The 25,299-nt window shown below is 45.7% G+C and overlaps 2 protein-coding genes across 5 annotated transcripts in view; both read left to right on the plus strand.

Annotated features, from left to right (window-relative positions):
• The window catches only part of LOC125722600 (uncharacterized), a 427,015-nt gene that overhangs the window by 303,408 nt on the left and 98,308 nt on the right, over positions 1–25,299 (plus strand). The window lies entirely within an intron of this gene.
• Positions 2–3,641, plus strand: LOC125722581 (G-protein coupled receptor family C group 5 member B-like). Of its 4 annotated transcripts, none has more exons than XM_048998760.1 (4): positions 2–799; positions 1,400–1,862; positions 2,327–3,283; positions 3,581–3,641. In XM_048998760.1, the coding sequence occupies exon 3, from the start codon at positions 2,329–2,331 to the stop codon at positions 3,238–3,240; it is 912 nt and encodes a 303-aa protein (XP_048854717.1). In that variant the 5' UTR covers positions 2–799; positions 1,400–1,862; positions 2,327–2,328; the 3' UTR covers positions 3,241–3,283; positions 3,581–3,641. The 4 variants fall into 4 exon arrangements, with proteins under 4 accessions (XP_048854717.1, XP_048854715.1, XP_048854716.1 ...); XM_048998758.1 differs by having other exon boundaries at positions 2–205; positions 394–799; positions 1,400–3,283; XM_048998759.1 differs by having other exon boundaries at positions 2–205; positions 888–3,283.

Here is a 25,299-nt window from a genome sequence, read left to right on the forward strand (position 1 = left end):
TTTTTAAAATTTACTTTGTTAGAAAGGCTCTTGTGTCTTTAAGAAACGGCGGTGCGTGCAAAGGACTATGGGTGCACGCAGGACTAGAGCGCGGGAGAGCCGGAGAGATAGGTAGCAAGTCAGCGAGCGGTAACTTATAATTAGTTAACTTAGTTGTTCCTGAAAGTAATAAACTCCGTGGGTTATGTATGCGTCACTGATGAACGTAAGTATTGAGTTTATTGAATAAGTTGTAATTATCGCTGACGAGTGTTTTGTTATACCTTAGGAAGGTATTTACGTTGATTTCCTATCCAATCATTCCCTTTACTTCGATTATGTATTGTGTTGGTGTGTTATGGTAATGGCTTTTGTAAGCATTGTAGTAATTGGTTTTCCGTTTATCTGTTATAGAACCATACATACATCCATTCATACGTACAGGAAATAAAACTCATAACAACCTCCGTCCATCTTGTCTACCCTGCATCGTAATTGATATCCCGCAGCGAGTACTACCCTCCTGCAGCAACTCGTACAGTTTTCCCAGGGGAGTGTGGCCCCCCTTTTCCACATACTTTGAAAACGGACTCAAATTAAGCCTATACGAAAAATTCAGAAGCCTATACAGTCTCAAATGAAGCCTGTTGCGTTTTTATACAATCGGCCTGGGATTCCGCTTAACGTCACGCCCGAAGCTCACACTTTGATTGCAAACGGGAAGAAACATAACTATTGTCACGTACATCGGCGGATGTCATCAATTAAGCCTGCATACTGGAGACTACAAAGGGACAGCACACGCAACGGGGGTTGCGAAGTATTGCCAATGTTTCATTGCTATATCGAGCGCTTGCTTGTCCAGTGTCATTCCCTCGTTCCTTACCTTGCCTGCCTTCCTTTCCCAGAGCAGCCCTCGTCCCTGAACCTCCCGTCCTGCCTTCCCTGCCAGCCCCAGGATCTCTCGTCTCCCCTTCCCTTCGTCTCCGTGTCCTGTGCCTGCCTGTTGGACTGCATCTCCCCGGCTACCGAATCTACCTTCTGTCCCCGACCATTCTTCTTGCCTGGCCCATTGAAAGCCTGTTCCCTGCTCGATCTAATAAAGATCGCTCTGTTCCGCATTCCTGGGTCCGCGTTTCCCTGCCGAGGGTGTCCTAACAATTATGTCTCCAGTAATAATTTTCTGCTAATAGCATTAATTCTCTTATTTCGGTATCGTTGTACTGCATGTACATGTTATCACCATCAAAGAAAAAAACGCGTTATGACTTATCAGTCATTATTATTGTTTTTGTCGTTTATTTAATCGTGTAGCAATACTGCCACTTGTCATATTATTCATTGCGTATTTATATAATATTAACCAATGACCAATCTCTGTATCTTACTAGCATCTTTTGCGCATTTGTCTTTGTATCAGCCGTAGCGGTCTGCAGGGGGAATCGCAGAAGCTGGAGTTTCTTAGAGCACTGCATGGGTTTGGACAAACATTAGGTATTGGTAATATTACTGGACAAAAATATATCGTTATTGGTGTCCACCAAAGTTTCCAGCACTAGCTACAAGAAATGAGATTGAATGCATTTGCTCGTTTTTATTTGTATTTATTTTTTTAAAAGTTTCTTACATTATATCCGTGCTTTTTAAAGGTTATATCTCAATTTTTCAAAAGTAAACACAAAAAGGATGACACTTAATGCCCCCTCCCTGCCCCCACCCTATTTAGAACGTTAGGCGTTCCATTACGTAAAAATGTAGTACTACGTCATGATGCACCGCTTATAAATGATCTGTTTGATAAGGGAGAATCAAACACAAACGATTCGTGAGTGCATCGTACGTGTTGTAAGAGCAAGTGAAGCTGAAAGACATTGACAGTTAAGGTAAGGCCTCCCCTTCAAAATGTATACTTCACTTAGATCAAAGGTATTAAACTAAAAAAAACGCTGTGAGATGCTAAACTACCGACCGCAAAACGTGCAGACTGGTGGGTGTCAATTGCGCTGGAATGACATTACATGGTTTTAATTTTTCTCTGATATCGGCCGGCCAGATACAGTAATTTGTTTGAGACCCCTGAATTTAAATAATAATTAATTTTTATAACGATGGTGGCCTATATAATGTGCCGATTTACTTGTGAAGTTGTTCAGCTGGTTGACATGGCATTGATTACTGCTTTTTAAGAAAGTGCATGTAGTCTCACACTGCAGAAGTCCATTGCTCAGTTGTCAGCATGCTCAGCGTGTCGCCTGTGATGTGTCCTGCACAGCAGCAGGCTACATTGCGTTTAATGGACTAATACTTCTTCAACCCATTAAATGATTCCTTTCTCTCTCCCTGCCAGTGATGGCACCCTCTATCAATCTCTTCACCTTCCTCGTCCTGTCCCTGGTGGGGGGCAGCTCTTCATGGGACGAAGCTTCTCCTTGCGGATCCGGCTCCATCCTGACAAGGCCCTACACGGCCTTGTGTGAGCTGGATGCGGTGTGGGGCTTGGTGGTGGTGGTGGCGGCAGCGGCGGCGGCCCTCGCCTCGCTGATCCTGCTCCTGGTGGTACTGTGTCGCCTGCGGAAGATCACAGAGGCTGAGGAGCGCAGCGGGGTGGCGCCGCTACTCCTGCTGCTCGCAGCCATATTTGGGCTTTGTGGCCTCAGCCTGGGATACATCGCTGAGCAGCAAGAGAGCCTCTGCTTCGCCCGGCGTGTCCTGAGGGGGGTGTTGCTTGCTATCTGCAACACATGCCTCGTGTTTCATGGTCTGCGACTGCGCCGGTTGGGACAAGGTGCTCATAGCCCCAGCACAGGTCAACTGATGGGGCTGGCGGTGGCCTTGGCCGTGTTGGATCCGGAGTGGATCCTTCTAGCCACGATGTCCACGTGCCAGCCAGCCTGTGAATACCAGCCGCTGGACTTTGCGCTGGCCACCACTTATGTGCTGGTCCTGCTCCTGGCAGCACTGGTGGGGGCGGCCTGCAGTCTGTGGAGGCAGCAGCCACGGTGGAGGTGCAGGACCATGTGGCTGCTCATCACCTGCCTGGCCTCAGTCCTGCTGTGGGTGGCCTGGATCACCTTCTGCCTGTATGGCAACGCGGCGCTTGGCCTGCCCCCAACATGGGACAACCGGGTACAGGCAGTGGTGCTGCTGGCACAAGCATGGCTGCTCATACTGCTGCACGCTGCTCCTGAGGTCCACGCCACCTTACGGCCCCCATCCCGCATGAGAGAGGCCAATTTAGAGGAGGGCCTTTCTCACCTGTAGTTTGGAGCAAACCGGGACTTCGTGTTCAGTGACAACAACTCAGGTATGGTACTTTGTTTTTGCTTCTTTGACCTACTCTGTGACTCTGTGTGTACTTGAGAGAGAGCATAGCCCTCGCTCTTTCCTCACACGGAGCCCCTACTGGAAGTCTGTGGAACAGCAGCATATAAGCAAGGTCTATGGACCTTTCCCTGTAACTCAGATCTCACTTGAGCAGAGCTTAGGTACCATGGCTGCATGTGCCCCCCCCCCCCCCCAACAATCCCAAAAAAAAAGTGAAGTATGACTACTGCACTGCTGAAGGATGTTTACATGATCAATATCTGTCTCTCTCCTGCAGGTGTCCTCCCCAGCCCCCAGGAAACATTACATTTTAAATAAATAATATATATATATCATCATCACTGGAAGTGGTGTGTTTTTTTAGGGTTAAAAAGTTGAGAAACATTCAATGGTCATCATCATACCATATATCAGTAGCCCAGCCACTGGTCAGTTCCTTCACTCTACTGTTACAGACTTTCATGAAAACATTTTTTAAATGTGGGTGTTTTACCTGTATGATATGCTTGCCTTTTGTACTGGACATAAAATAGAATTAAATTTTTACATTATATTACTCATACAACAGGCGCAGTGCAGTGGTTAGCACTGGTGCAGGTGCACCAACAGGTGGTGCAGTGGTTAGCACTGTTGCCTCACACCTCTGGGACCCGGGTTCAAATCTCCGCCTGGGTCACATGTGTGTGGAGTTTGCATGTTCTCCCCATGTCATCGTGGGGTTTCCTCCGGGTACTCCGGTTCCCCCCACAGTCCAAAAACATGCTGAGGCTAATTGGAGTTGGTAAATTGCCCATAGGTGTGCATGTGTGAGTGAATGGTGTGTGAGTGTGCCCTGCGATGGGCTGGTCCCACATCCTGGGTTGTTCCTTGCCTCGTGCCCATTGCTTCCGGGATAGGCTCCAGACCCCCCGCGACCCAGTAGGATAAGCGGTTTGGAAAATGGATGGATGGATGGATGGATGGATTACTCATACAAACACACACATCTGAAGGTTCTCAACTCTAGGTTTATATCAAACACATTAAAGCCAAACAAATGCAAAAAGTCCATGTATCGTTTGTCCTTGGGTTTTCCAGTCCAAAACGAAATCAGGAAAACTAAACAACAGCAGCGTTTTTTGGTTTTTCTGTCAGAAGGGGAAAAAGCGAAAAGCAGAAAACAAAAAATCAGGCTTCATATTTTATCCTAAAATGTAGAAAATATTACAAAAATACACCATTCTAAGGGTGGGTGTTTCCAAGCTTATGACTGGGACTGTTAATGTTGTAAGATAAAGTTCACATTAGGCTGTATCTTACATCTCTGGTATCTGTTAGACCTGAATTTACTCATAGACAAGAAACAAAAAAAAGGTGATTTTACGGTTTTCCCATTTGGTTTTAAAACAGAAAAACAACAAATTTATTTTTGTATAGCGCGTTATCCCAACAATACATTGTCTCAAAGCGCTTTACAGCATCCCCACCCAAAGCCCCCAGTGAGTAAGACATAGGTGACAGTGGCAAGGAAAAACTCTCTAGAAGGAAGAAACCTTGGGAGGGACCAGACTCAAAGGGGGAGCCCAACCTCCAGGGGCCGGCAGGGAGAGTCAGATAGAAGAGATGGCTAAGTGCCAAGTCACATTGTCCAAATCATAGGATTTGAGGCACAACCGGGGAGCAGGGAGGTGATGACAAGCCCGTGCCGACTCTCCTTCCAATCGCCAGGCAACCAGAAGTAATTAGGCAGCGGGTCATACATGGAAGATGGCACAGGCAGAACGCGAGCTGGATGCAAGGACGTCATGGGTACATGTCACATGTAGCAGGGTGTGCTGAAAATCTTGATAGATTGAGGTCTCCAGGCAGCACACCCCAGGAGGAGTTGGGGAAATAAAATGTGCAATTAGTCAAAGTATAGGGGAGACTATAGGCAGTGCTAACAGTTAGGTGAGTGCAATATGAAGTGCAAAGTGCAAGCTCCGGCAGATATGGCAATGGCAGCATAAGTAGGAGGGAGAGGCAAGTGGGAATGCAGGCATGGGGAGTCCCTGAAATGTCAGCACTCCAGTTCCACAAGGGATGGTGAAGCTAGAGTGACAGCGCTGACAGTTCAGTTTATCTTACACCTCACACTGTAGGTCTGACTGGTGGCAGCGGTGGGATCATTTCTTTCCTTTGTGGTTTTTCCGTTTAGAAACCTAGAATTAGCTTTAACATGTCGGAGGCGGAGGACAGTGTACAATCTCCTAATTATGAGGGTGCTGATTGTCCTGTTATACGTGTAGAGAGTGTTTTCTCAATCTCCCAGTGCACCCCCCTGCTCACCCAATATTTATACCGGAAACTTTTAATGGTGTGGGGCGTGAGTGGTCTGACTGGTCGGAACAATTTTATCTGACGCCTGAGGTAAACAGGTGGGATGAGTCTCTGAAAATTAAGTTTATGTCTTTGCTGTTGTCTGGCCGTGCTAGAGAGATGTATAGTGGGATGCCGAGTGAGGCTAAAAGTAATTATGGGTTGTTAAAAGCGGCTATGGCAAGGTGTTTTGAACCTGGTGATAGTAGTGATTGGAATAGAGCTAGTTTTACCGCCCGTCGCCGCCTGCATAGCGAGACGGCAAGGGAATTTGGTAACGCCTTACGGAGATTAGCCGCTAGGGCTTTTCCCACGGCTGATCATCGGATTTGTGATCTGTTGGCAAGAGACCAGTTTATTACGCATTTTGCTACCGGTGATTTTCGGGTTAGCCTGTGTAGTGCCAAGCCTAATACGCTGGAAGATGTCATTGAACTTGCTTCTGAAATGGAGTTGCTGAGAAGTTTGGAGCAGACTTCTTTGCCACCTGACGTTAAAGTGAGGGGAGTGGTGGAGCATAAATTAGAAAGGGATGAACAAATGGAGGTGTTGTTGGGGGTGGTAGAGGAGTTAAGGCAGGAGGTAAAATCGCTTCGTACCACGGTGTCTAAGATGCAAGAGGGGATGAAAAGCTTTCTAAGTAAATATGGGGTGGTGTTGGATTTTGGTAGGAAGGAGTGTCGGGTTATGGGTCAATTATTACCTCTCCTTGTGCCAGCAGATGTGGACAAGCCTCGGGTCGTCATGGTTCCAGAAGATACTGTAATCCCCCCCCCCCTCGAAGTGAGGCAATCATTGCTGGTAAGGTGGAGAATACAGGTGGGGCTGCTTTTGAGGGTATGTTGGAGCCCTTGGATTCGGCATCTAACCAGTGTAATATAATGATGGGGGGATGAGGGTAGGTACCTTGCATACGGGTATTGAGGTGAGTCGGAAAGCAGAGAATGTAGACCTGGGTGAGGATGAGGAGGATTCTGTTGTGCCCTGGACAGTCGATAGGCTTGTAACATATTTTGATTGCACCAGAAGGGGTTTGCCTCATCTGATATGACTGGTATTTATACCGCGTTGCAGAAGAATTTGTCTGTATTTAGTGCCGGAGAGGGAGATTTGGGGAGAACTCGCCTGATGTTGTATAACATTGATACTGGTGAGGCGAAGCCGGTAAAGTTGCCTCCCCGCCGTGTCCCCCTCCATTTGCAGGAGGAAGTATCTGGTCACTTAAAGCAGATGCTGGAGAATAACATCATTCAGCCCTCGAATAGCCCTTGGGCAGCGCCGGTGGTTCTGGTACGGAAGCGAGATGGTGGCCTTCGGTTTTGCGTTGATTATCGCAAATTGAATGATGTTACCCGTAAAGACACGTACCCCTTACCCCGAATTGATGATGCGTTGGGTAGTTTGAGCAAGGCTTGCTGGTTTTCTACATTGGATTTAGCCAGTGGGTACTGGCAAGTCGAGGTGGATCCAAAAGATAAGCATAAGACGGCGTTTATCACTCGTCAGGCCTTTTCCAATTTAATGTGCTGAGTTTTGGCCTGTGTAACAGTCTGAGAACTTTTCAGCGTCTCATGGATTTAGAGTTGGCGAGTCTTCAGTGGACTACTTGTTTGGTGTACTTAGACGATACAATAATATTTGGCCGTACCTTTCAAGAACATCTGGACCATGTGGATGAGGTTATAACGAAATTGCGTCAGGCTAATCTGAAGGTTAAACTGGCGAACTGTCACTTGTTTGCCACAGAAGTGCAGTATTTGTATCATATAATATCGGCTAGGGGTGTGAAAGCTGAGTGGCCGGTGCCTAAAAATCAGACAGAGGGGAGGAGTTTTGTGGGCCTTGCCTCTTATTATAGGAGGTTTATTCGGGGTTTTGCTGAACTTGCTCGTCCTCTGCTCCAGCTGACCGAGAAGGGCAGACGGTTTACATGGACAGAAGCTTGTCAGGCAGCATTTGAACAGCTCAAACTTAGTTTGATGTCTGTACCAGTCCTGTCTTACCCCGACCCTGATAAAACCTTTATATTAGATACGGATGCGAGTGATGCAGGTATTGGGGCAGTATTGTCCCAGGTAGAAGGGGGACGGGAACAGGTGATAGCATATGCTAGTAGGGCTTTGACTAAACAAGAAAGGAAATATGCAACAACCAAGAAGGAGTTAAGTATGGTTACCTTCATAAAACATTTTAATTACTACTTGTTGGGGAAGGAGTTCGTCTTACGGACAGATCATAACTCCTTAAGATGGTTGCATAATTTCCAAGGTTTAGAGGGGCAGTTGGCTAGGTGGGTGGAGCAGCTGGCCAGCTTCCAATATAAGAGAGTGCATCGGCCGGGTCGGGGACACGCTAATGCGGATGCCCTCTCTAGAGTGCCCGCTTTTCTGCCAGTAACCTCAGACTCACCGCCAGCTACCCAGGAAAAAGGGGGAGAGGTGATATGTGCTGTGAGAGAGGTGTGTCAGGAGGCAGTGGCATGTCAGGAGGAGTGTGATGAGCTGGGGCAGGATCAGCAAGGAGATGCTGAGCTGCGGGAGATTTTTCCTTTAAAGGAAGGGAGGGAGGGCAGGTAGTCAGCCTCCAAATGAGTTGTGGAAATATGCATCAGTGTGGGATCAGTTGCAGGGTTCTAGGTTGGTACGATATCCACCTTTGCATTCTGATGCAGCAAACCAAGTCCAGGTTGTTATCGACAAGTCTTTGGTGCCAGAAATTTTGAGGCAGTTGCATGATGCTACCACTAGGGGTCATTTGGGAATACAAAAGTTGCAAGCAAAGGTGAAAGATCGCTATTATTGGCTGGGATGGTTTGGGGATGTTAAGCACTTGTGTCGGGAGTGTGTGGATTGTGGTTCCCGGAAAGTGGTGGGGAAACAGGGAGGTGCCCCGCTGCAGTCTGTTGTAACCGCTAGGCCATATGAACGGGTAGCATTGGACATTTTAGGGCCATTACCGGTAACTCCAGGGATGAATATGTACATTGTGGTCATTGGGGATTATTTCTCAAAATGGACTGAGGCATTCCCTCTCCCTAATCAGGAAGCTTCCACTGTGGCCCAGGTCTTGGCGGAGCAGTGGGTCTGTCGCTTGGGGGCCCCTCGCTCTATCCATACAGATCAGGGCCGAAATTTTGAATCAAATCTATTCAACGAGGTGTGTCAATTGTTGAACATTCAAAAGACTAAGACATCAGCTTATCACCCCCAGTCAGATGGGATGATTGAGAGGTTTAACAGGACATTGTTGGCAATGTTGTCTCTCTTTGTGGAGTAAAATCAGTCCAATTGGGATGTTTTGTTGCCTTGTGTGATGATGGCTTACAGGAGTAGTATTCACTCTAGTACTGGGGCTACACCGTACAAGGTTGTTTTTGGGCAAGAGATAGTGTTGCCAGTGGATGTTATGTTGAATCTCAACGAGGGGGAAAGATTTTCCTTTGTAACGGAATATGTGGCCAGACTAGGGGACATATTGTCCACAGTGGTGGGAGCAGTGAAATGTCATCAGGCAAGAGCTTCGGGTAAGCAGAAGCAAGCATATGACTTTAGAGCGCAAGTCCAGTACTATTCAGAGGGGAACTGGTATGGGTTTGGAGGAAGGCTAGAAGACGGGGGTTATGTCCAAAGTTACAGAGGAGGTTTAAGGGTCCATATAAGGTGGTGGAAAGGGCAACGGAGGTATTGTATCGAGTGGTACCAGTGGAAGGGGGAAGTGAGGAGGTGGTGCATTTTAATCGACTTAAACCATTTCTCTCTACTGTAACAGAGGCTGCCAATCAGGAGGGCAGAGACCAAGTGATGCCTGTTGGTACCCTGCCTGAGCTAAAAGATTCCCCCCCTGGTGGTGGCTATCCGCAACCACGGCCCTTAGTAGAAAAGGGTGGCGAGATGGAGGAGGGGGTGCCAGGGCTAGAAGTGTGGGCAATGGCAGCGAATCGGCCAGAAGAGGCAAGTGCAATTGGACCAGGGCAGCAGGGGGAAGGGGACCAGCCTACCTGAACCTGGCGGAGCCGAGCCCGTAAGGTCCCTCCAGAGCCACACAGCGATGGGCCTGCTGCTATGCATGGGGCCAAGGAACAAGAACGGAGGGAAGGGGCTCCAGTTCAGAAGACTCGTCTGGGACGTCAGAGGAGGCCACCAACATGGTCCAAGGACTATGAAATGTTGTGACTCAAGGACGAGTCTGCCCTAAGGGTGGGGGGAGTGTAATGATGATGTATGGGGGTGAGGGATGGGCGTGGAAGGTAATAGTTAATTAAGTGGCTACACCTGGGTTGTGAGGGATCTGGGGTTAAGAGAGGGAGTAGGAGGCGCGTTAAGGAGATTTGGTCTGGTAGGCACCGTACGGGTGGGGTCCGGGAGGGAGGTGCCGCTCGTATGCCGTTTAGGGCTGCCGGCTGTGAAGCCAGAGAGTGGGCTGTAGGGACAGTTCCCGGTGCGGTAGGGCGAGGGCAGTCAGGACAGTGGGGGTAGGAGGCTATGACCACTGCTTAGACGGGGTGGTTGATAGACGGGAGTAGCGGCACCCTCATAGGGACGGATTGGGGGGGGGGGGGGAATTCCCTTTCCGTGGGACGTTCTAGGTGACGGACCGGTGTGATTATTCCTTCCCCGGGGGAGAGTCCTGATCCCTGGGAGGGGAAGGGGTGTTCTGTTTTAACTATGTCTTTATGGTATGTGTGTTCTGTGTGTTTTAAATGCGCAGTGTAACCGCTTAGGGTCGGGACAGGACTATATACAGTAGGCGGTTCTGGTCCCGTAACGCTTGCCTGTGCCCGAAGTGGGGGGATTACTGTGTATTGCAGTGCTATTGGTGTGCCGTGCCCTTATAGGGATGTTGTGTGGTGCGGGATTTACTGTGTGGTAGCGTGGGTTAACACACGCTTAAAAAGGGGTGGTGTGCTACGGGGAGAAAGCGGGACCGAACTCTTTGTGAATCCAGATCCGACCCGATGGGTCGCTGCATGAATTGTACTGAATAAAATTATCTTTGTAATTGTAGCTGCAGTCTGGTGGTGATATGTTCTCTGTTTACAGCCTCTGACGCTACTGTAGTTTGGGTTCGTTACAATATCAGTTCGATGACTCGCATATTCCCTATAATATAGGGTCTATATTTTCTAATTTTAAGTTTATTTAATGTTTATAACCTTAGATCTATGCAAACCATTTCGTATATATCCAACAACACAGTACAATTATGGTGGTCATCTGGTTTATGACAGTAAAACAATGTAGATTTTATGTACACTGAATGTAAAATTAAAGTTAATGAAAGCAAAATTATTGAAAACAGCTGTTGTGCCTTCGATTTACTAAAACACATGTGGGTGCAATAAAACCATTAAAATTTTACAGATAAAGCATATGACCATAAGTTTAATTTCTGTAAAAATACAGAAAAGAAATTGACCAGTTTCACTGAAGGGGTTTCTTTTATTTTACAAACTGTGCGTAAAAATATGTTTATGCAATGTGGTTTTGATAAACCTTTACTGTCATTTAACATAAGAGGAAAAAAATAATTATACTGTAGTCAAAATGGCTGATATAAAATGGTTTAAAACTGTGAAAAAAAATTGCCTTTTTTTACAGTGTATACTTCCAGTCAGAAGGTACCACACCGGCAGATACGGATTTCTGAAATAGCAAAGATAAAGGTCGACGAATAATATCCCTCATCTCTTTTAAAACAAGAGGTAAGATGCTGTTATGATATCCTGTCTAGGGTTGGAGTGTAACAGTATTCACAGGAAAGGGGAATGGGATAAAGGGACAAACAGGATGAGGGCAACAAGGGAACACCAGTGGGCAAAGGGATATTTTTTGTATTTTCATTTTTTTTTCATGTATAATGACACTGAACAAATAACCCAGTGCAAAAGACTTTGGGAGTGACCACAGCCAAAATAACAAACAAAATCCCCAACTATCAAGTGCGACCCACAGCTAATCTCACCTAAGTGCAAAAGAAAAGGAAACCAAAAGACAAACACTCCACCTCACTCCCTAACCAAATAAACAGAGTCCAACACACACTTGCAAAACAAAACAGCAGTCACTCCCTATGCAGCAATACAATCACACATACATAACTTACACACAAGTCAAAGCAACAAGGGGGCTAGTGAAGACGTACACCAAAGAAAACCAAGCGGGGAGACAGCAAGCCAAACTGAGGTCGCGGGGGGGACCGGAGCCTGTCCTTGGAACAACAGGCGTAGGCAGGAACCAACCCTGGGCAGGAGTCAACACTCTGCAGGGCGCAAAAACTCACAACTCAGATTTGCCAATTAACCTACCCTGCGCACTTTTGGACTGTGGGAGGAAACCGGAGCCCCTGCTGGAAGTCTTTCCCCATTCACCAGATTATATTGCCAGAAGACTGAAAATTAGATATCAAATACTAGAGTGACATAAAAACAAAAAACAAATTTGCTTGTAATGAGACGCAAAACAGAAGATTATCTCTTTTTATATTTTGAGAAAACATTTTAACATTTATCCAACCGGTCAAATGGTTTAATACTTCAAACAGCAGCATTTCTAAACTCATTCCTCAGCCCACCAGACAGCTCCACGTTTTTGCTCTGTCCCAGATCCCTGCATGCATGAACCAAACAGTCACCTTTTACTGCTGTGCTGAGAGCTTGGACAGAGCAAAACTGTGGATCTTTGCAGTGGGGTCCAAGGACTGGGTTGGGAAACCCTGGCATAGAGGAGACTGCAGTGAGAGCCAAGAAAAAAAGAGATTAGAGAGGAAGGTAAAATGCTTCCATTAGCATGGCAAATAAGCTGCAAGTACAGACCCTGTGCTTCCATTACAAACAAAAAGCCTGTATGACCCTCCTAAACACACAAGTCAGATTAACTTAACCAGGGGAAATAAGCATAAAACTTGGCAAAGACTAGACTATGAAAAGGGAAGGTGAACATCATACTTACAAGAACTTCTGCTAAAGCAAACGGACAAATCCCTTTTAACGGAATCAAGTTACTTAAAAAAAAATAATAATCCAAAAATAAATCAATAAAAATTAAGAAAAACACAATCATGCTTTGAACTAATACTGCAGTCAGTCCTAAATGTTCCCATGACATTCTTTTCGTCACGACGCACACTCGGTACATACTGCTTAAAAACCATTTATAATCCTTCATGTACCAGTCTATGATGGAGCACCCCAACCTGGGCCGCCCATCCAACATGGCAGATTTCTGCCCCCTGGCCCCAGAGACTAGCAGACCAACCTCTGGAAACAGGGAACCAGGGGGACATGGGCCGCTGACTGGATGGGCGGCTCCAGAATGAGGTGAAGCAGAAGGTAGACTCCACAGCAGAGGGCCGAGGAATGTAGACCAAAACCAGGGAACCTGAAGTGGCAAGAACACAAACCAGGACAGACATATAAAACCAAAGCAAACGCATCAGTGGCACAGCCCACCAGCTTGTGAAAGATGGCTACCTGGCATCATGAATCCCTTAATCACAAACCTTTGTGATGGCAACTTTGCCACCCAGGACTGATCCCTCCTAAAGACCTCAAGTTTCAATGCAAGGTTTCTGAAATGTTTTGAAACATTAGTCCATGTGACTGCTGTGGTATTGTTCCAGGCAGGGAAAACAACTTAGGAGAAAATTTCCGTGCATGTTGGGTGTTTGTGGTACTGTTGGGCTGAGGGGGTAATTGAGTGACTATTAACCTTTGAAATCCAATTATATTATTTAAACAGGTTAGTAGTTAGACAGTGTGATTTAGATGAGGATAAGGATGTTTTATTGTCATTACAAAACGTGTTCTACATGAAGGGAACAAAATGAGGCACTCAGATCCGGTGTATTAGAAATAATAAAATAGAAATAAAATCGAAAGAACAATACAATGAATAGTATGGCAACAATTAAAATAAAATAGAATAAAGACATTAAGATAAATTCCATTAGGAGAATTTAACCATGGATGTAAAGTGAGCAGGTGTGAGTGTAGCAGAGATTACTGAGGTCTGTGTGTAATAAAGTATATGTGACACTGGCTGAGGAAGCAGCAACGTGTGTGTGTGCAAAGTCACAGTAATAACCTGCAGCACTGAGGGATCTATTGCAGCGAAGCCCTGACATGTAACACTGGTGATGAATAGCAGTGTTAGATATAGGTATAGTGAGGTACTTATAATTATAGTAGGTGTAGGATCAAGGTCTGGATTAGATTTAGTTAGAAACATACAGGGCAAATCTAGATAACACATACACACACAGATTACATATAAATATAAATTTAGGGGCAGTGTGTAGCTCAGTGTGCTAAGCCTGTGATCAGAAAATAGCCCACTTTAGCCCAGCCTGGGCACATCTGTGGGTCCTTCAGCAAGGCCCCCAGCTCCCTGGGTGCCACTATGACTGGCTGCCCGTCATGGCCAGCTCACTCTGAGCAAGTTGGGGGAGGCAAAATGAAAATATCTTGATTGGAATCAATAAAAAGTATTAATTCTTTTCCTACGGTCTGAGCATTCGGTCAATCCAAGTACAGAGAGTGGTAATGTGGACAATGCTGCTTGCATTTCCGGCCCAGCAAAGCCTGCTGCTGCTCCACAGCTATATATATTCAGCACTGACCTTTTTCCATTCAGTGGTTGTTAAAATAACTTTGTGTAGCCTAGTAATGGTGTAGTGCAATATTCTTTGGTTTGTAATATAAGGGATTAAATAATATCTTCCAAGTGAGATACAGGCTCTCCACATTTTCAGTCAAAGGAGACCAGACAGCATGAAAGCTCTTCCTACATTTGCCTCTGCTGTATCTCAGATTTTCAAAAGGTAACATAGAAAACACATCTTTAACCTATTGTCTGAAGGCAGGGGGTCTGGAGGACTTCCACTTCATGAGAGTTGTTCTTCCACCCAGCAGAGAGGAGAAGGCTGTGGCTCTGGCCTGTGAGGCGGTGTATTGTTTTTCTGCGGGGAGATGTGAGCATCGGGTGAGACTCGACTCAAATGCAGCCGCTTTGAGAAAGACGTGGACTTTAAGGAAACACAGACTACACATGGAACAGCAATGACTGAGCTGGGGAACGCAGTGAGGGCAGGCATATTTATACACAGCACACTAATCAGCAACAAAACAGGGGTACAGGGTTAGGATGGAGAACTATAATGGGATACAGGAGAATTAGGAGGGTTACAAAGGGCCAGCAGCGACCCCTGCTGGCATTAGTGGGAGGAGACATGAAAAAATAAGAGATTGCAGATCATGACAGGAGCACCAAGCACAGCAACAGTGGGGTCATGCTCAATTATCACACCAAATATATGAGAAAACATTATGAAAATCTGTTCCTTTCCGGAATATTAAATGGAAGCATCATAGAGAGATAATTAACTTGAGGCACCACAACCATTTTAGTAACATTAACTTTCCCCCTATGAGGATAATTTTAATGCTTTCCATTTGTCCATATTAAGTTTAATTTTGTTCAATGAGGGTTCAAAAATTCAGAATTATTATTTTGTCAATATATAAACTCAAGGGGGCGGCATGGTGGCGCAGTGGTTAGCACTGTTGCCTCACACCTCTGGTACCTGGGTTCGATTCTCTGCCTGGGTCACATGTGTGTGGAGTTTGCATGTTCTCCCCATGTCGTCGTGGGGTTTCCTCCGGGTACTCCGGTTTCCCCCCACAGTCCAAAAACATGCTGAGGCTAATTGGAGTTGCAAAATTGCCCATAGGTGTGTATGTGTGAGTGAATGGTGTGTGAGTGTGCCCTGCGATGGGCTGGCCCCCCATCCTGGGTTGTTCCCAGCCTCGTGCCCATTGCTTCCGGGATAGGCTCCGGACCCCCCGCGACCCAATAGGATAAGCGGTTTGGAAAATGGATGGATGGATGGATATAAACTCAACAGATTTAAATTTCATGTTTATAGTTCAATTTTATGTTATATAAACAAAATAATTTTTAATACAGTGCATTTTTTTATTAATTCAACAGCACCCATGTTGAATCCACTTAAGTTTGGAAGGTGTATTGGAAGGTAACGCAGATATTTCTTAAGTGGGCATCCAGAGATATCGTCCCCCCCTCCAAGCACCCCTTTTCTCCACCAGTTCTGTATGGAGCTCAACAGGAGGAATGGAGAGGTAGAGAAAGGGGTTAGTCTCAAACATAATGTAATGCAAAATAAAGAGTAAATACAAGTGCCATGAAGCAGAATTGAGCTCCAGCAGGCCTCGACTTACAGTAAAGGAATTGTAAGGCAGACATGCTAACAAAACAGCTTTACATTCCCAATTCCAAACCATTAATGGGCAACCTTAGAGTGACGACGGCTAAAAAAAACCTTAGCTATAAGCAGGAATGAAACATTGTGAAAAGCCAAGACTCCACGTGAACATGTTCTCCCCTTGCAGAGTCAGATCACGCATTTGAAGTGTTCCCAAGTGTTTGTGTGTTTTAGGTTCCTGTTAGTGAGGGGTCCTTTGCCGTTCTGTCTGACATCCAACAGAAAGTCCACTGTGTCTCTGCAACTTAAGCTGAGTCAGTGTAAGTGTGTGGCTCAGTAGCTCAAGTATTTGGGCTTGTAATCCAAAATTTGCTGGTTTAAATCCAGCTTCAGATGGATAACTGTATGTTTATGGGCCATTGAGTTATGAAAAATAATCAATGTAGTGAATTACTATATTCTCAAATTACTTGTTGTACTTTTAAGAACAACACCATTTATTAAACAAACAAATCTGCATTGGCAGAATGAAGAATTAAAAATGAAAATAAACTATCATTTAAGAAACTGTGGAAAACTGAATTTACAATATTTGTAAATTGAAGGAAGAGTCCATTAACTTAAAACCGTTTTTTGGTGGATTCTTTTTTTTTACAGTGTATGACGCGCTTGAATTCACTGAGCTCAAGTGTATGTGAAAATTAATATATTTACATCTAGTATGTTTCATGGCTTCACTGTATTTCCCTCTGGAATGATCAGTTTCATCTAACTGCTGATGTTAAAGGCAGAGCTGAAATTTAGTTTAGTCATGACCTCAAAATTTAATTGAGTAGGTATTCTGTACAACCAGACGGAACTGCTGGTTGGGCTGGTCATCACCTGCGTTTTCTAAGTGAGGTCTAAATGTAAAGTTTCAAATTGCACAATATATATTAATCTGTTTTTAATGTTTTTACAAAATATTTTTTATGTGTTTGCATCTTATATTTTGTATAATGTGCTTGTACATTTGATTCTTCCTTGATTTCGGTGTAATGAAGTGTAACTAGTGAAAAAGAGAGAAACGTTTGGGAAGCATTATTGAGCTGATTGTCCAGAGTCACTTGGGTGATAATTAAGGTCAATATAAATCACCTATTACCCACTGTAATCCTTTGTATTCCACCCGCACACTCTGTTAACAAAATAAGAGGGTTGAAGTTAAATCAGGTTAAAAAGGTAAATTTGATCCTCCCCCTATCGCGGAAGATGCGTTCCAAACCCATCAGCGATAGGTGAAAATCCACGATACAGAAGGAACATATAAATCTTTTTTGAAGTTTAAGCCTTAAAATACCCCTCCCACATGCTTTAAACACATGTAAACTCATTAAAACAGCACATATATCTGTATTTCGGGCTAAGGATATGAGTGACATAATAATAATAATAATAATAATAATAATAATAATAATTTTTAATATATATACACACACACAACTTTCTCTCTATATATGTAATGGAATATATAAAAATTAAAACATATATGGCTCTTACACATTCTTTTCATCCTTCTTCATGTAGCATACTGTTGATTCATTCAAACCATAATGGCGAACGCCGTCCGCATAACGCTTTCCTTCCCGAAGCACATCCAGAAGTTTTACCTTCTCCTGAATGGTCAACATCTTCCATCGTAGGGCTTAGAACAAAACGAAAACAATCGGACCACAAACAATGTACGGGATACGCAGAGAATTGTGAGGCGTCGGAGGAAAATCCGCGATATAGTGGGGGAATCGCTGTAATGTGAAATCTGCCAATCCTGGTTTTCAGCACCATGGACAGAAACCTGTCGTTTATAGGGACCTATTATGCCCATTTTCACTGTTAATAATTGGATTTTTATGGTCTGCTAGAATAGATTCACCCTTTTAATAGGTGATATCCTAGAATCCAATATATTATTGCAGGGCTGTTTTCATTTGATATTAACCAAACGTGATATATTTATTTTTACTTTTGATATCTCATCCTTTTCCCCTTATCTGATAAGAGCCGCTGTCCGCTGAGACAAGCTGGTGTGTTTTTACTGCTCACTGAAAAGTGGGTGGTGCGGACATTGTGTATTACATCACACTATGAGACAGTCATTGGTGGGCTCTGAGGGGGCGGTGTGACCAGAAAATCATCCATCAATCAATCCAGGATGGGGGGCCAGCCCATCGCAGGGCACACTCACACACCATTCACTCACACATGCTCTCCTACGGGCAATTTAGCAAGTCCAATTAGCCTCAGCATGTCTTTGGAATGTGGGGGGAAACCGAAGTACCCAGAGGAAACCCCACGACGACATGGGGAGAACATGCAAACTCCGCACACATGTGACCCATGCGGAGACTCGAACCTGGAACCCAGAGGTGTGAGGCAACAGTGCTAACCACTGTACCGCTCCTGAAAATCATGAACTATTTTAAATGTTGAAGTGTTTTTGAAATATTTATTTATTTTAAATATTTATTAAATCAAAACATTGGGCAGTATACATGTTATAGCTACTTATTAATGAATAAGCAATATAATAAGATTCAATTTTGCTTTCACTACTTAAAGCGCCAGAACAACGTATTTTAAAAATTCAACAGCAATATCTCTTACCAGAAATCATGAACAGGTTAAGAAAATCCACAGACTTCGTCGCGAGCAGTTTAATATACGAACTATTTCCTTCTACCCGACTCCACACACCAATAATTTCACTGCGCAGCAGATATCGCCAGGGAGCTCTTGCTCGTGTCTAATGCGCAGAGATACGAGTAGTGTACTTCGATAGAAGCCCGACATTTCTACAGCTGATATTTCCAAACCTGAACAACTCCCAGCAGAACTTTGATGAACAGATAGCATTAAGCCCCCTCTAAAATATCTTTTTATAGTTTTGGGGTGAACCTCCCATTTAAACGAAGTACATCGTGGTGCTCATGAATTTGAAAGCCTAGATGCCTCACCTAGCTTTTCCACAACGTGTCAGCAGCGCCACCATCTTGGAGCGATAATTAGACATAAACAAGCAACATGTCAGGGTGTAGATGGAAAGATCTTTTAGCCATAACTTCTTTACTAATTAACGCATTTATATCTTACAATTATGTAGAATAAATAAACAACCCCACCACTACTGCCCCCCCCAATTTATGTAGTACTGCTCACAGTATTCTCAACAAAAACTAATGCTAGTATCCCGTCAGTGTCACAGGCTAGTAAACATGTTATGTATCTTATTTGACCGTACCGCAGATTTTTTTACCTGTGAAATGTGGTTCCCTGATTTCTAGTTTTAACATTCTTCATGTTGTTGCAGTTTCGAAAATAGTCGGTTCACTAAGTCATATCTATGAATCCTCTATTTCACAATTACCGTGCCAACATCGCGTATCGCCCAACGAGGCACACAGGGTTTCAAATCCATGGCGGTGCTGCCTACGCTACTACCAGTCACATGACACAGGAGCTACCGAATACCCGCCAATCGGGAGCCGGTTAGATCAACCACGCCCACCCGTCACATAGAGAAGAGTGAGGCGAAAGAAGCGAATCAGTTTAAAAAATGTCACCATTAACGCGGTATTTAGTAGTCTGGAGATATTTTACTTTAAGCAAAGCACAAAATAAAGTTGTAGTATTTGTAATAAAATTTGAAGATTAGCCATCCCCAAGGAGCTGACAGGAAAGCCAGGTACAGGTTTAGTCCTCTGTAGGAATTATTAGCTCAGGTAAATTTTTATATCTCCACCAATATGTTTTGAAATTAATTAACTTTTAATTAATTATTAATTAATGCTGATTATTAACCAATTGTTATGCCGAATGGTCGGCTCCTCCAAACTCAATTGCGAATCCCCGATATCTGTTAATGTGAGACTTAAATGGGATTCATTAATAACCAGTATCGCTTAATAACCTGGGTTAGTAGGCTCGTCCAGCGAGCTGCGTCACCAGGTAATGTAAACGATCGGTAGCGAAGCTCCCCTCACGGCCGATGAAAGAGAGTCTCGCGATATTTCAGGCGAGTTTAGAGGTTTCAGAGCGTAGTAGCCAGATCGCACAGAGGCAGGGACTATTGTGAGCACTCAATGACGGAGGCTGAAGTTGTGTAAAAAGACATGCATTTATTCCTACAACTAACATAAGACAGACATTACACCTAACAAACAATAAACATGAAATAACGGAATAGACACAAACGATGTAATCATGAAAATGCAATGACCAGATTTAAAATGATTAACCTGAAAAGGGAAAAACTGTTCTGCAAAGCAAGCAGTTTGTAAGGATTATAAACCTAAAGGAATATAGCAGGTGAATAGGACAGTTTAGGTTGTTAGAAAGGAAAGGAAGTTGGTTTACTTGGATGCAGGAAAGAAGGAGGTCTTTGCAGTTGGTTGCAGTGGCTGATGAGCTGATGGGTGATGGCTCTCAGGGAGGCGCGGTGTTTGCAGCAGTTGTTGGAGTGGAGTCCCTCCGGTTCTTTCTTCTGGTGAAGCTTGGGCTGAGTTGCAGTTCTTTGGGTCTTCACCGACGGGCTTTAAGAACGCTGCTTGTTTCTCCTTTTTCTTCTCTTTTTCTCCGCCTTTCTCCTCTTTGTTCTGAGGTGCCAGGTTTTATAGCATAAGGTTCGTGATTAGGAGTGACCAGGAATTTGAGTCCTGGACCAATGGCTGACCATCCATTTGGCGGGCTTCGGAAGGGGGTCGGTATCAGTCTTTTTGGGATTTATGACCAGACTGACTTCTCTGGTAATGGTGATTTTCATTAGGCTGGTGTAACTTTTGATACGTCCACTTTTGTGGTAACCACTGACCAGATTTGGAAACTGGAGTGATTTTCCTTCGGTTTGATACCAAACATGCCGTACCAGCCCAGCGGTTCACACCAAATACCATCTGTGATGATTAATTAATGATTACTTATATTATGCTATTATGTTATGTTCTATTACTCACACCAGTATATGGTACAGGTGGTTTAGGTTGTACCTCAACAGATATTACCCTTTATACAGACATTATATGACATATTCTCATGTCATAAGCACATCTTACCCTTAGATAGGCATGGTAGAATACAAAGATCAGATAAGGGTTGCCGAGGAATGTGGCAAAGAAAAAGGGGGGGGGAGAAGGTTTGTCAAACAAAGAAAAAGAATCTCCAAAAGTTAAGACACATTCGAACATAACCTGTACATATCTGTATATTAAGACTAGTAGTCAAGAGTAAATACATATACAGATATACAAAAGCCAAACTTAAAAGAAACTTTCTTTGGGGTGTTGGTCTGTTCGGTGAGTGGTATGTAAGGCAGGACGTCGGGGGATGGGGTTGTGTGCCAAGTCGAGGGGCCCCTGTCCCTGGGGATCCACTCTGCTATCTGTAGGTCGTTAAAGCTTTGGGCAATAAAAGTTGGAGTGCTGGCCTCCCTGGTTATCTATGTGTGTGGGGTCACAAACCCCCCTTTGGGGCCTAGGTCGATATGTGCCTTCTCGTACCAGGGTAGGCCTTGTCTCAGGCCACCTGGAATTTAAGCTTTGTGATATGTGCATGTGTGATCCTACATATCCCCCCTTTCGGCTGATGATGGCATTGCCATCATTCAGGCGACGGAAGTTGAAACAGGATCATCCACATGCAACGAGGCACATGAAAGGTCCCGTTTTTCGGCACTCTGGGTGGTACAGTGACTGGATGGACAGGGAGGAGGCGCAAGGGCTGGCCCCTGGCTTCTGGGACAGCAAGGAGTGGTGAACCCTCTGTCGAACAGGGTGCCGCAGCTCCCAGCAAGGCGTCCAGGAACCTCTCGGGCAGTCGATTGGACTCAGCTTGGTTCACGGTCGTTGGGTAACTGCTCCAGCATGTGGGTAGTGTCCACGGCAGCATGATGCATGGCATCGGACACCTGTCCCACTCGTTTGGCGTCTCTCATGGAGGTAATGGGCTCGGTCGACATCGTCAGACGAATACTCGCTGTATGTGGGTACAACAGTTAGTAATCAAGAGACCGGGCTGTTCCCGGAAGACAATGCCTGACGGAGGCCCAGGGGATGCCCTCTTGGACTGGGGCCTCACCCCTCCTGGCTGAGTAATGCTAGTAGCAGAGCAGCGTCATCCTAGTGGTAAGGGGATAGAAAATAAGGACCGGATTAGGAGTGAGGGGGTGAGTCAAGACCGATTCGGAGTGTGGTGCACCCTTGTGCAAAGGGGACAGGAAAAAGATATAGTGGCAACAATTCTCGGCCAGAGGACAATTGTAAAGAAACAAACGTGACAAGAAAAGTGCAAAACCGGATCCTCTTCAGTAATTTCCCGGGCACGCGTGAGCCACCCCAGGTCCTTACCAAAAACAACAACCAAAGAAACTGAGAAGTTATCAAAACAAACAAACAGATAAACAAAAACATCAAGATCACCCAGATATCAGTAGTCAAGCTCACCACCTTGGTCTACCCTATCTGTGACCTTCTCTCCTTCCCTTCCTCTTTGTTCTTCTCTCTTGGGGGTTTTGGGGAGATTTGAACTGGAAAAGTTGTCCTTCTTTTGGTTGGAATTGGCAGCAGACCAGACATCCTTTCACATATTCCGTCACATCCTGTCGCATGTTAGGCCAGTAGGCTACTTGACTAAGTGCCTCATAGGTTGTTTTGGCATTGCGGTGGCCTGCACAGGGTGCGTCGTGGGCGTACAGTAGCATGACCCCCCTTTGTGCCTGAGGAACCACGAGCCGTGGTGAAGTGTGGGCATCAGGGACATGAAGAGGTACGCCCTCGGCAAGATGAAGAGAGGATAAAGCCGTCATCAGGTGATGGAGGTCAGGCAGGGATTCTTGGTCAGTTGTGGAGATCGAGTTCGCAGCGGGGTCGCGGAGGTGATCGAAGACCATGCTGAGCACAGAATCAGTGGGCTGGAGGGAGACGATGTCGGAGTTGGAAACCTGAGGGGAAAGTTCCAACAGTGAAATCGTTGGCGGTGGGGCAGATGCTCGGCTGTGACTGCGGGTGACGATCTGGACAGCGTGGGTGGGTGGGAGGGGACAAAACTCCCATGAATCACCATGCAGTGCTCCTGCTTTGGCAAGTGCATCCGTGTGGTCATGGTGTTTGACTGGCTTGTTCCCTGATGTCTTGAAGCCATTCTGTGTCCAGTGAGGGAGATAGCACATGAAGCTGAGACGTGTATAGCTGGAGTCTTTGCAGATCAGCAGGTACTCTACTCCATGTTCGGAGGCCACCTCCCGGGCGATTAAGATTGTTGCCAGCTTCGCATACTGCGATGTGTGAGGACAGAGCTTGAGCTGTTGTGGTGGGACGAGGTCGTCGTTGAGCCCCAGAATGCTTGCTCTAGCTTTCAGGGTCCCCTTTTGTTTGAATGCGCATCCATCTACATAAATGGTGATCATGTCTTGAGAGACATTCTCATCAACGTAGTGGTGTTGCGATGGTTCTATTGGCGTCGGCGTGTCCAAAATGCTGGGTGCTGCTGGTCCCTCCCGAGAATAGTAGTGGCAGCTGGGTGACTGTACTGTGTCAGGCTGGGCAGTTATAGCATGGATTGTCAGGTGTTGGTTGTCAACAAGCTCCATGTCACATACAGTCCCTTTTGTCACCGGGAATTTTTCTATCCCCATGGTCATTACCACATCTGTGACTTCCATGCCTTGGAGCCATATGCCTTTCCTGATCTTGGGGCTGAAGGATCCTGGGGTAGGGTCCAGCCTACACAGGAAGGAGTCATGGTGCTGGCATGGGTCTCTCGTGTCACGATTCTGATCTCCAGCTGGGTACTCTCCAGGGTGTGGAGTGAGGTCTGAGGATGCAGCCAGGGTTTGACATTCCCGTGTGGCTGCGTCAGGTTTCCACAGTGGCAGTGGTTCTATAACTTGAGCCCAAATTTTCAGACGTTGGAAGTCTAACATCGGCTCGAACCGGTTCAGCAAATCTTTCCCAATGAGGAGAGGAATGGACTCAAGTTGGGAAATGTATACTGGGTGCATTACATTCATGGGACCAATGGACCAATTGAGGGGTATCATGTGATCCATCCTGGTGCCCACTGGTGAATACGCCTGCACGTCCAAAGAGCATTTCCTCGGCTGGAGGGTTTTGTTCTTCTGGGCGGCTAGGTGCTGCACTTGGCAGAAAAGACTGGCTGACATTAGGGTGATGTCTGCTGCAGTGTCGATGAGGGCCTCCAGCGTGAGAACATCTTCCAGGGTGATGGAGAGGTAGAATTTCTTGGCTACCCCCCTTTCCACCAGATCTCCCAGGAGCTGTGGCACAAGGGCCTGGCCAGGAATTAGTGCGGCATCACCACAGTAGGGGTGGTGCTCTTCTGAGTCACGGCACACAACTAGGACAGCGTTGTCAGGTGCTGGTGGGGGCTCATCCTCTTGATCGAGCTCTGTGTTGGTGACGGCAACATCAGGTGCTCTTACCAGGCCTGAGTCGGCAGCTTTTTCTAGTTTAGGTGGGACGTCTTCAGTTGTTCCAATATCTCTGGTAGGGAAGGCCGATAGCTGTTGAGTGTCGCTTGGGGCTGACGTCCATGGGAGTCCGTGGGCATTGTCTGGTTTGGGTTCTGGTGAGGATTGTGGGGTCCTGCGTGTTTTGTGCTTCAGTCCTAGTCATTTTGAATCTTTCTTCCGAAAGTCCTCTTGACCCTTGAGGTGATGCTGAGCAAAGAAATCACGCAGCAACTGGAGTAGAACCCACTCATCTTTCTCCGTGGTTTGTCCAGGCTTCAAGTCTGGTTCATAACTTTTCCTCCTGTCTTTCCAGTTCCGTGGTCGATTCCATCGGGAACTTGGTGGAGAGCTTGAATTAGAGAACTGGCTTCCTAGCCGATCTCCCCGCTTCTTCCAAGGCTCTGTGGGTCTTGGTTTTCCTTGGTTAAGAGAGCGCTGTGCCTCCCACCGGTCTGGCCGGGTCTTCAACTGCTGTGGAGGCGGACCAGGGTAACGCTCACTGTGGATTGCTGCTCTCCAACCTCGGTCATGGATTGGTGGTTGCGGATGAGGGTGGCCACCTTCCAATGCCAGGTTGGAGTCTGTAATGCCAAGATTTAGCACTGCCGTCGCTTTAGTTGCTTTCTCGGCTGCTGCTCTTTGTTTGTGGTATGCCTTGATTGCAAGGTCTCGCAGTTGTTGACTTGTCATGGTGTGGGGACAAGCCATGAGCCCAAGGTAGTGATTTAAGGTTGGGTGGAGATTCCGAAGGAAGAGAGCCTTGAAGGTTGCATCTTCTTCCATGTATGCCTCATTTTTGGACCCAAAATATGCCCGACGAAGGCGATTGTATTAGGCTTGGGGAGTCTCTTGTCTGCTCTGTTTGACATCCAAGGCGACACTGATACCTTGTTCCGACTCAGGATCAGCAAACTCTTGAATCAGTGCTTCATGTAGCAGCT

Source organism: Brienomyrus brachyistius, unplaced genomic scaffold (genome assembly GCF_023856365.1).
Source record: "Brienomyrus brachyistius isolate T26 unplaced genomic scaffold, BBRACH_0.4 scaffold40, whole genome shotgun sequence".
NCBI classification, from domain to species: domain Eukaryota; kingdom Metazoa; phylum Chordata; class Actinopteri; order Osteoglossiformes; family Mormyridae; genus Brienomyrus; species Brienomyrus brachyistius.

Bases quoted from the DNA above. Each gene is read 5' to 3' on its own strand.
- LOC125722581 (XM_048998760.1), top strand. From the start codon at position 2,329: ATGGCACCCTCTATCAATCTCTTCACCTTCCTCGTCCTGTCCCTGGTG.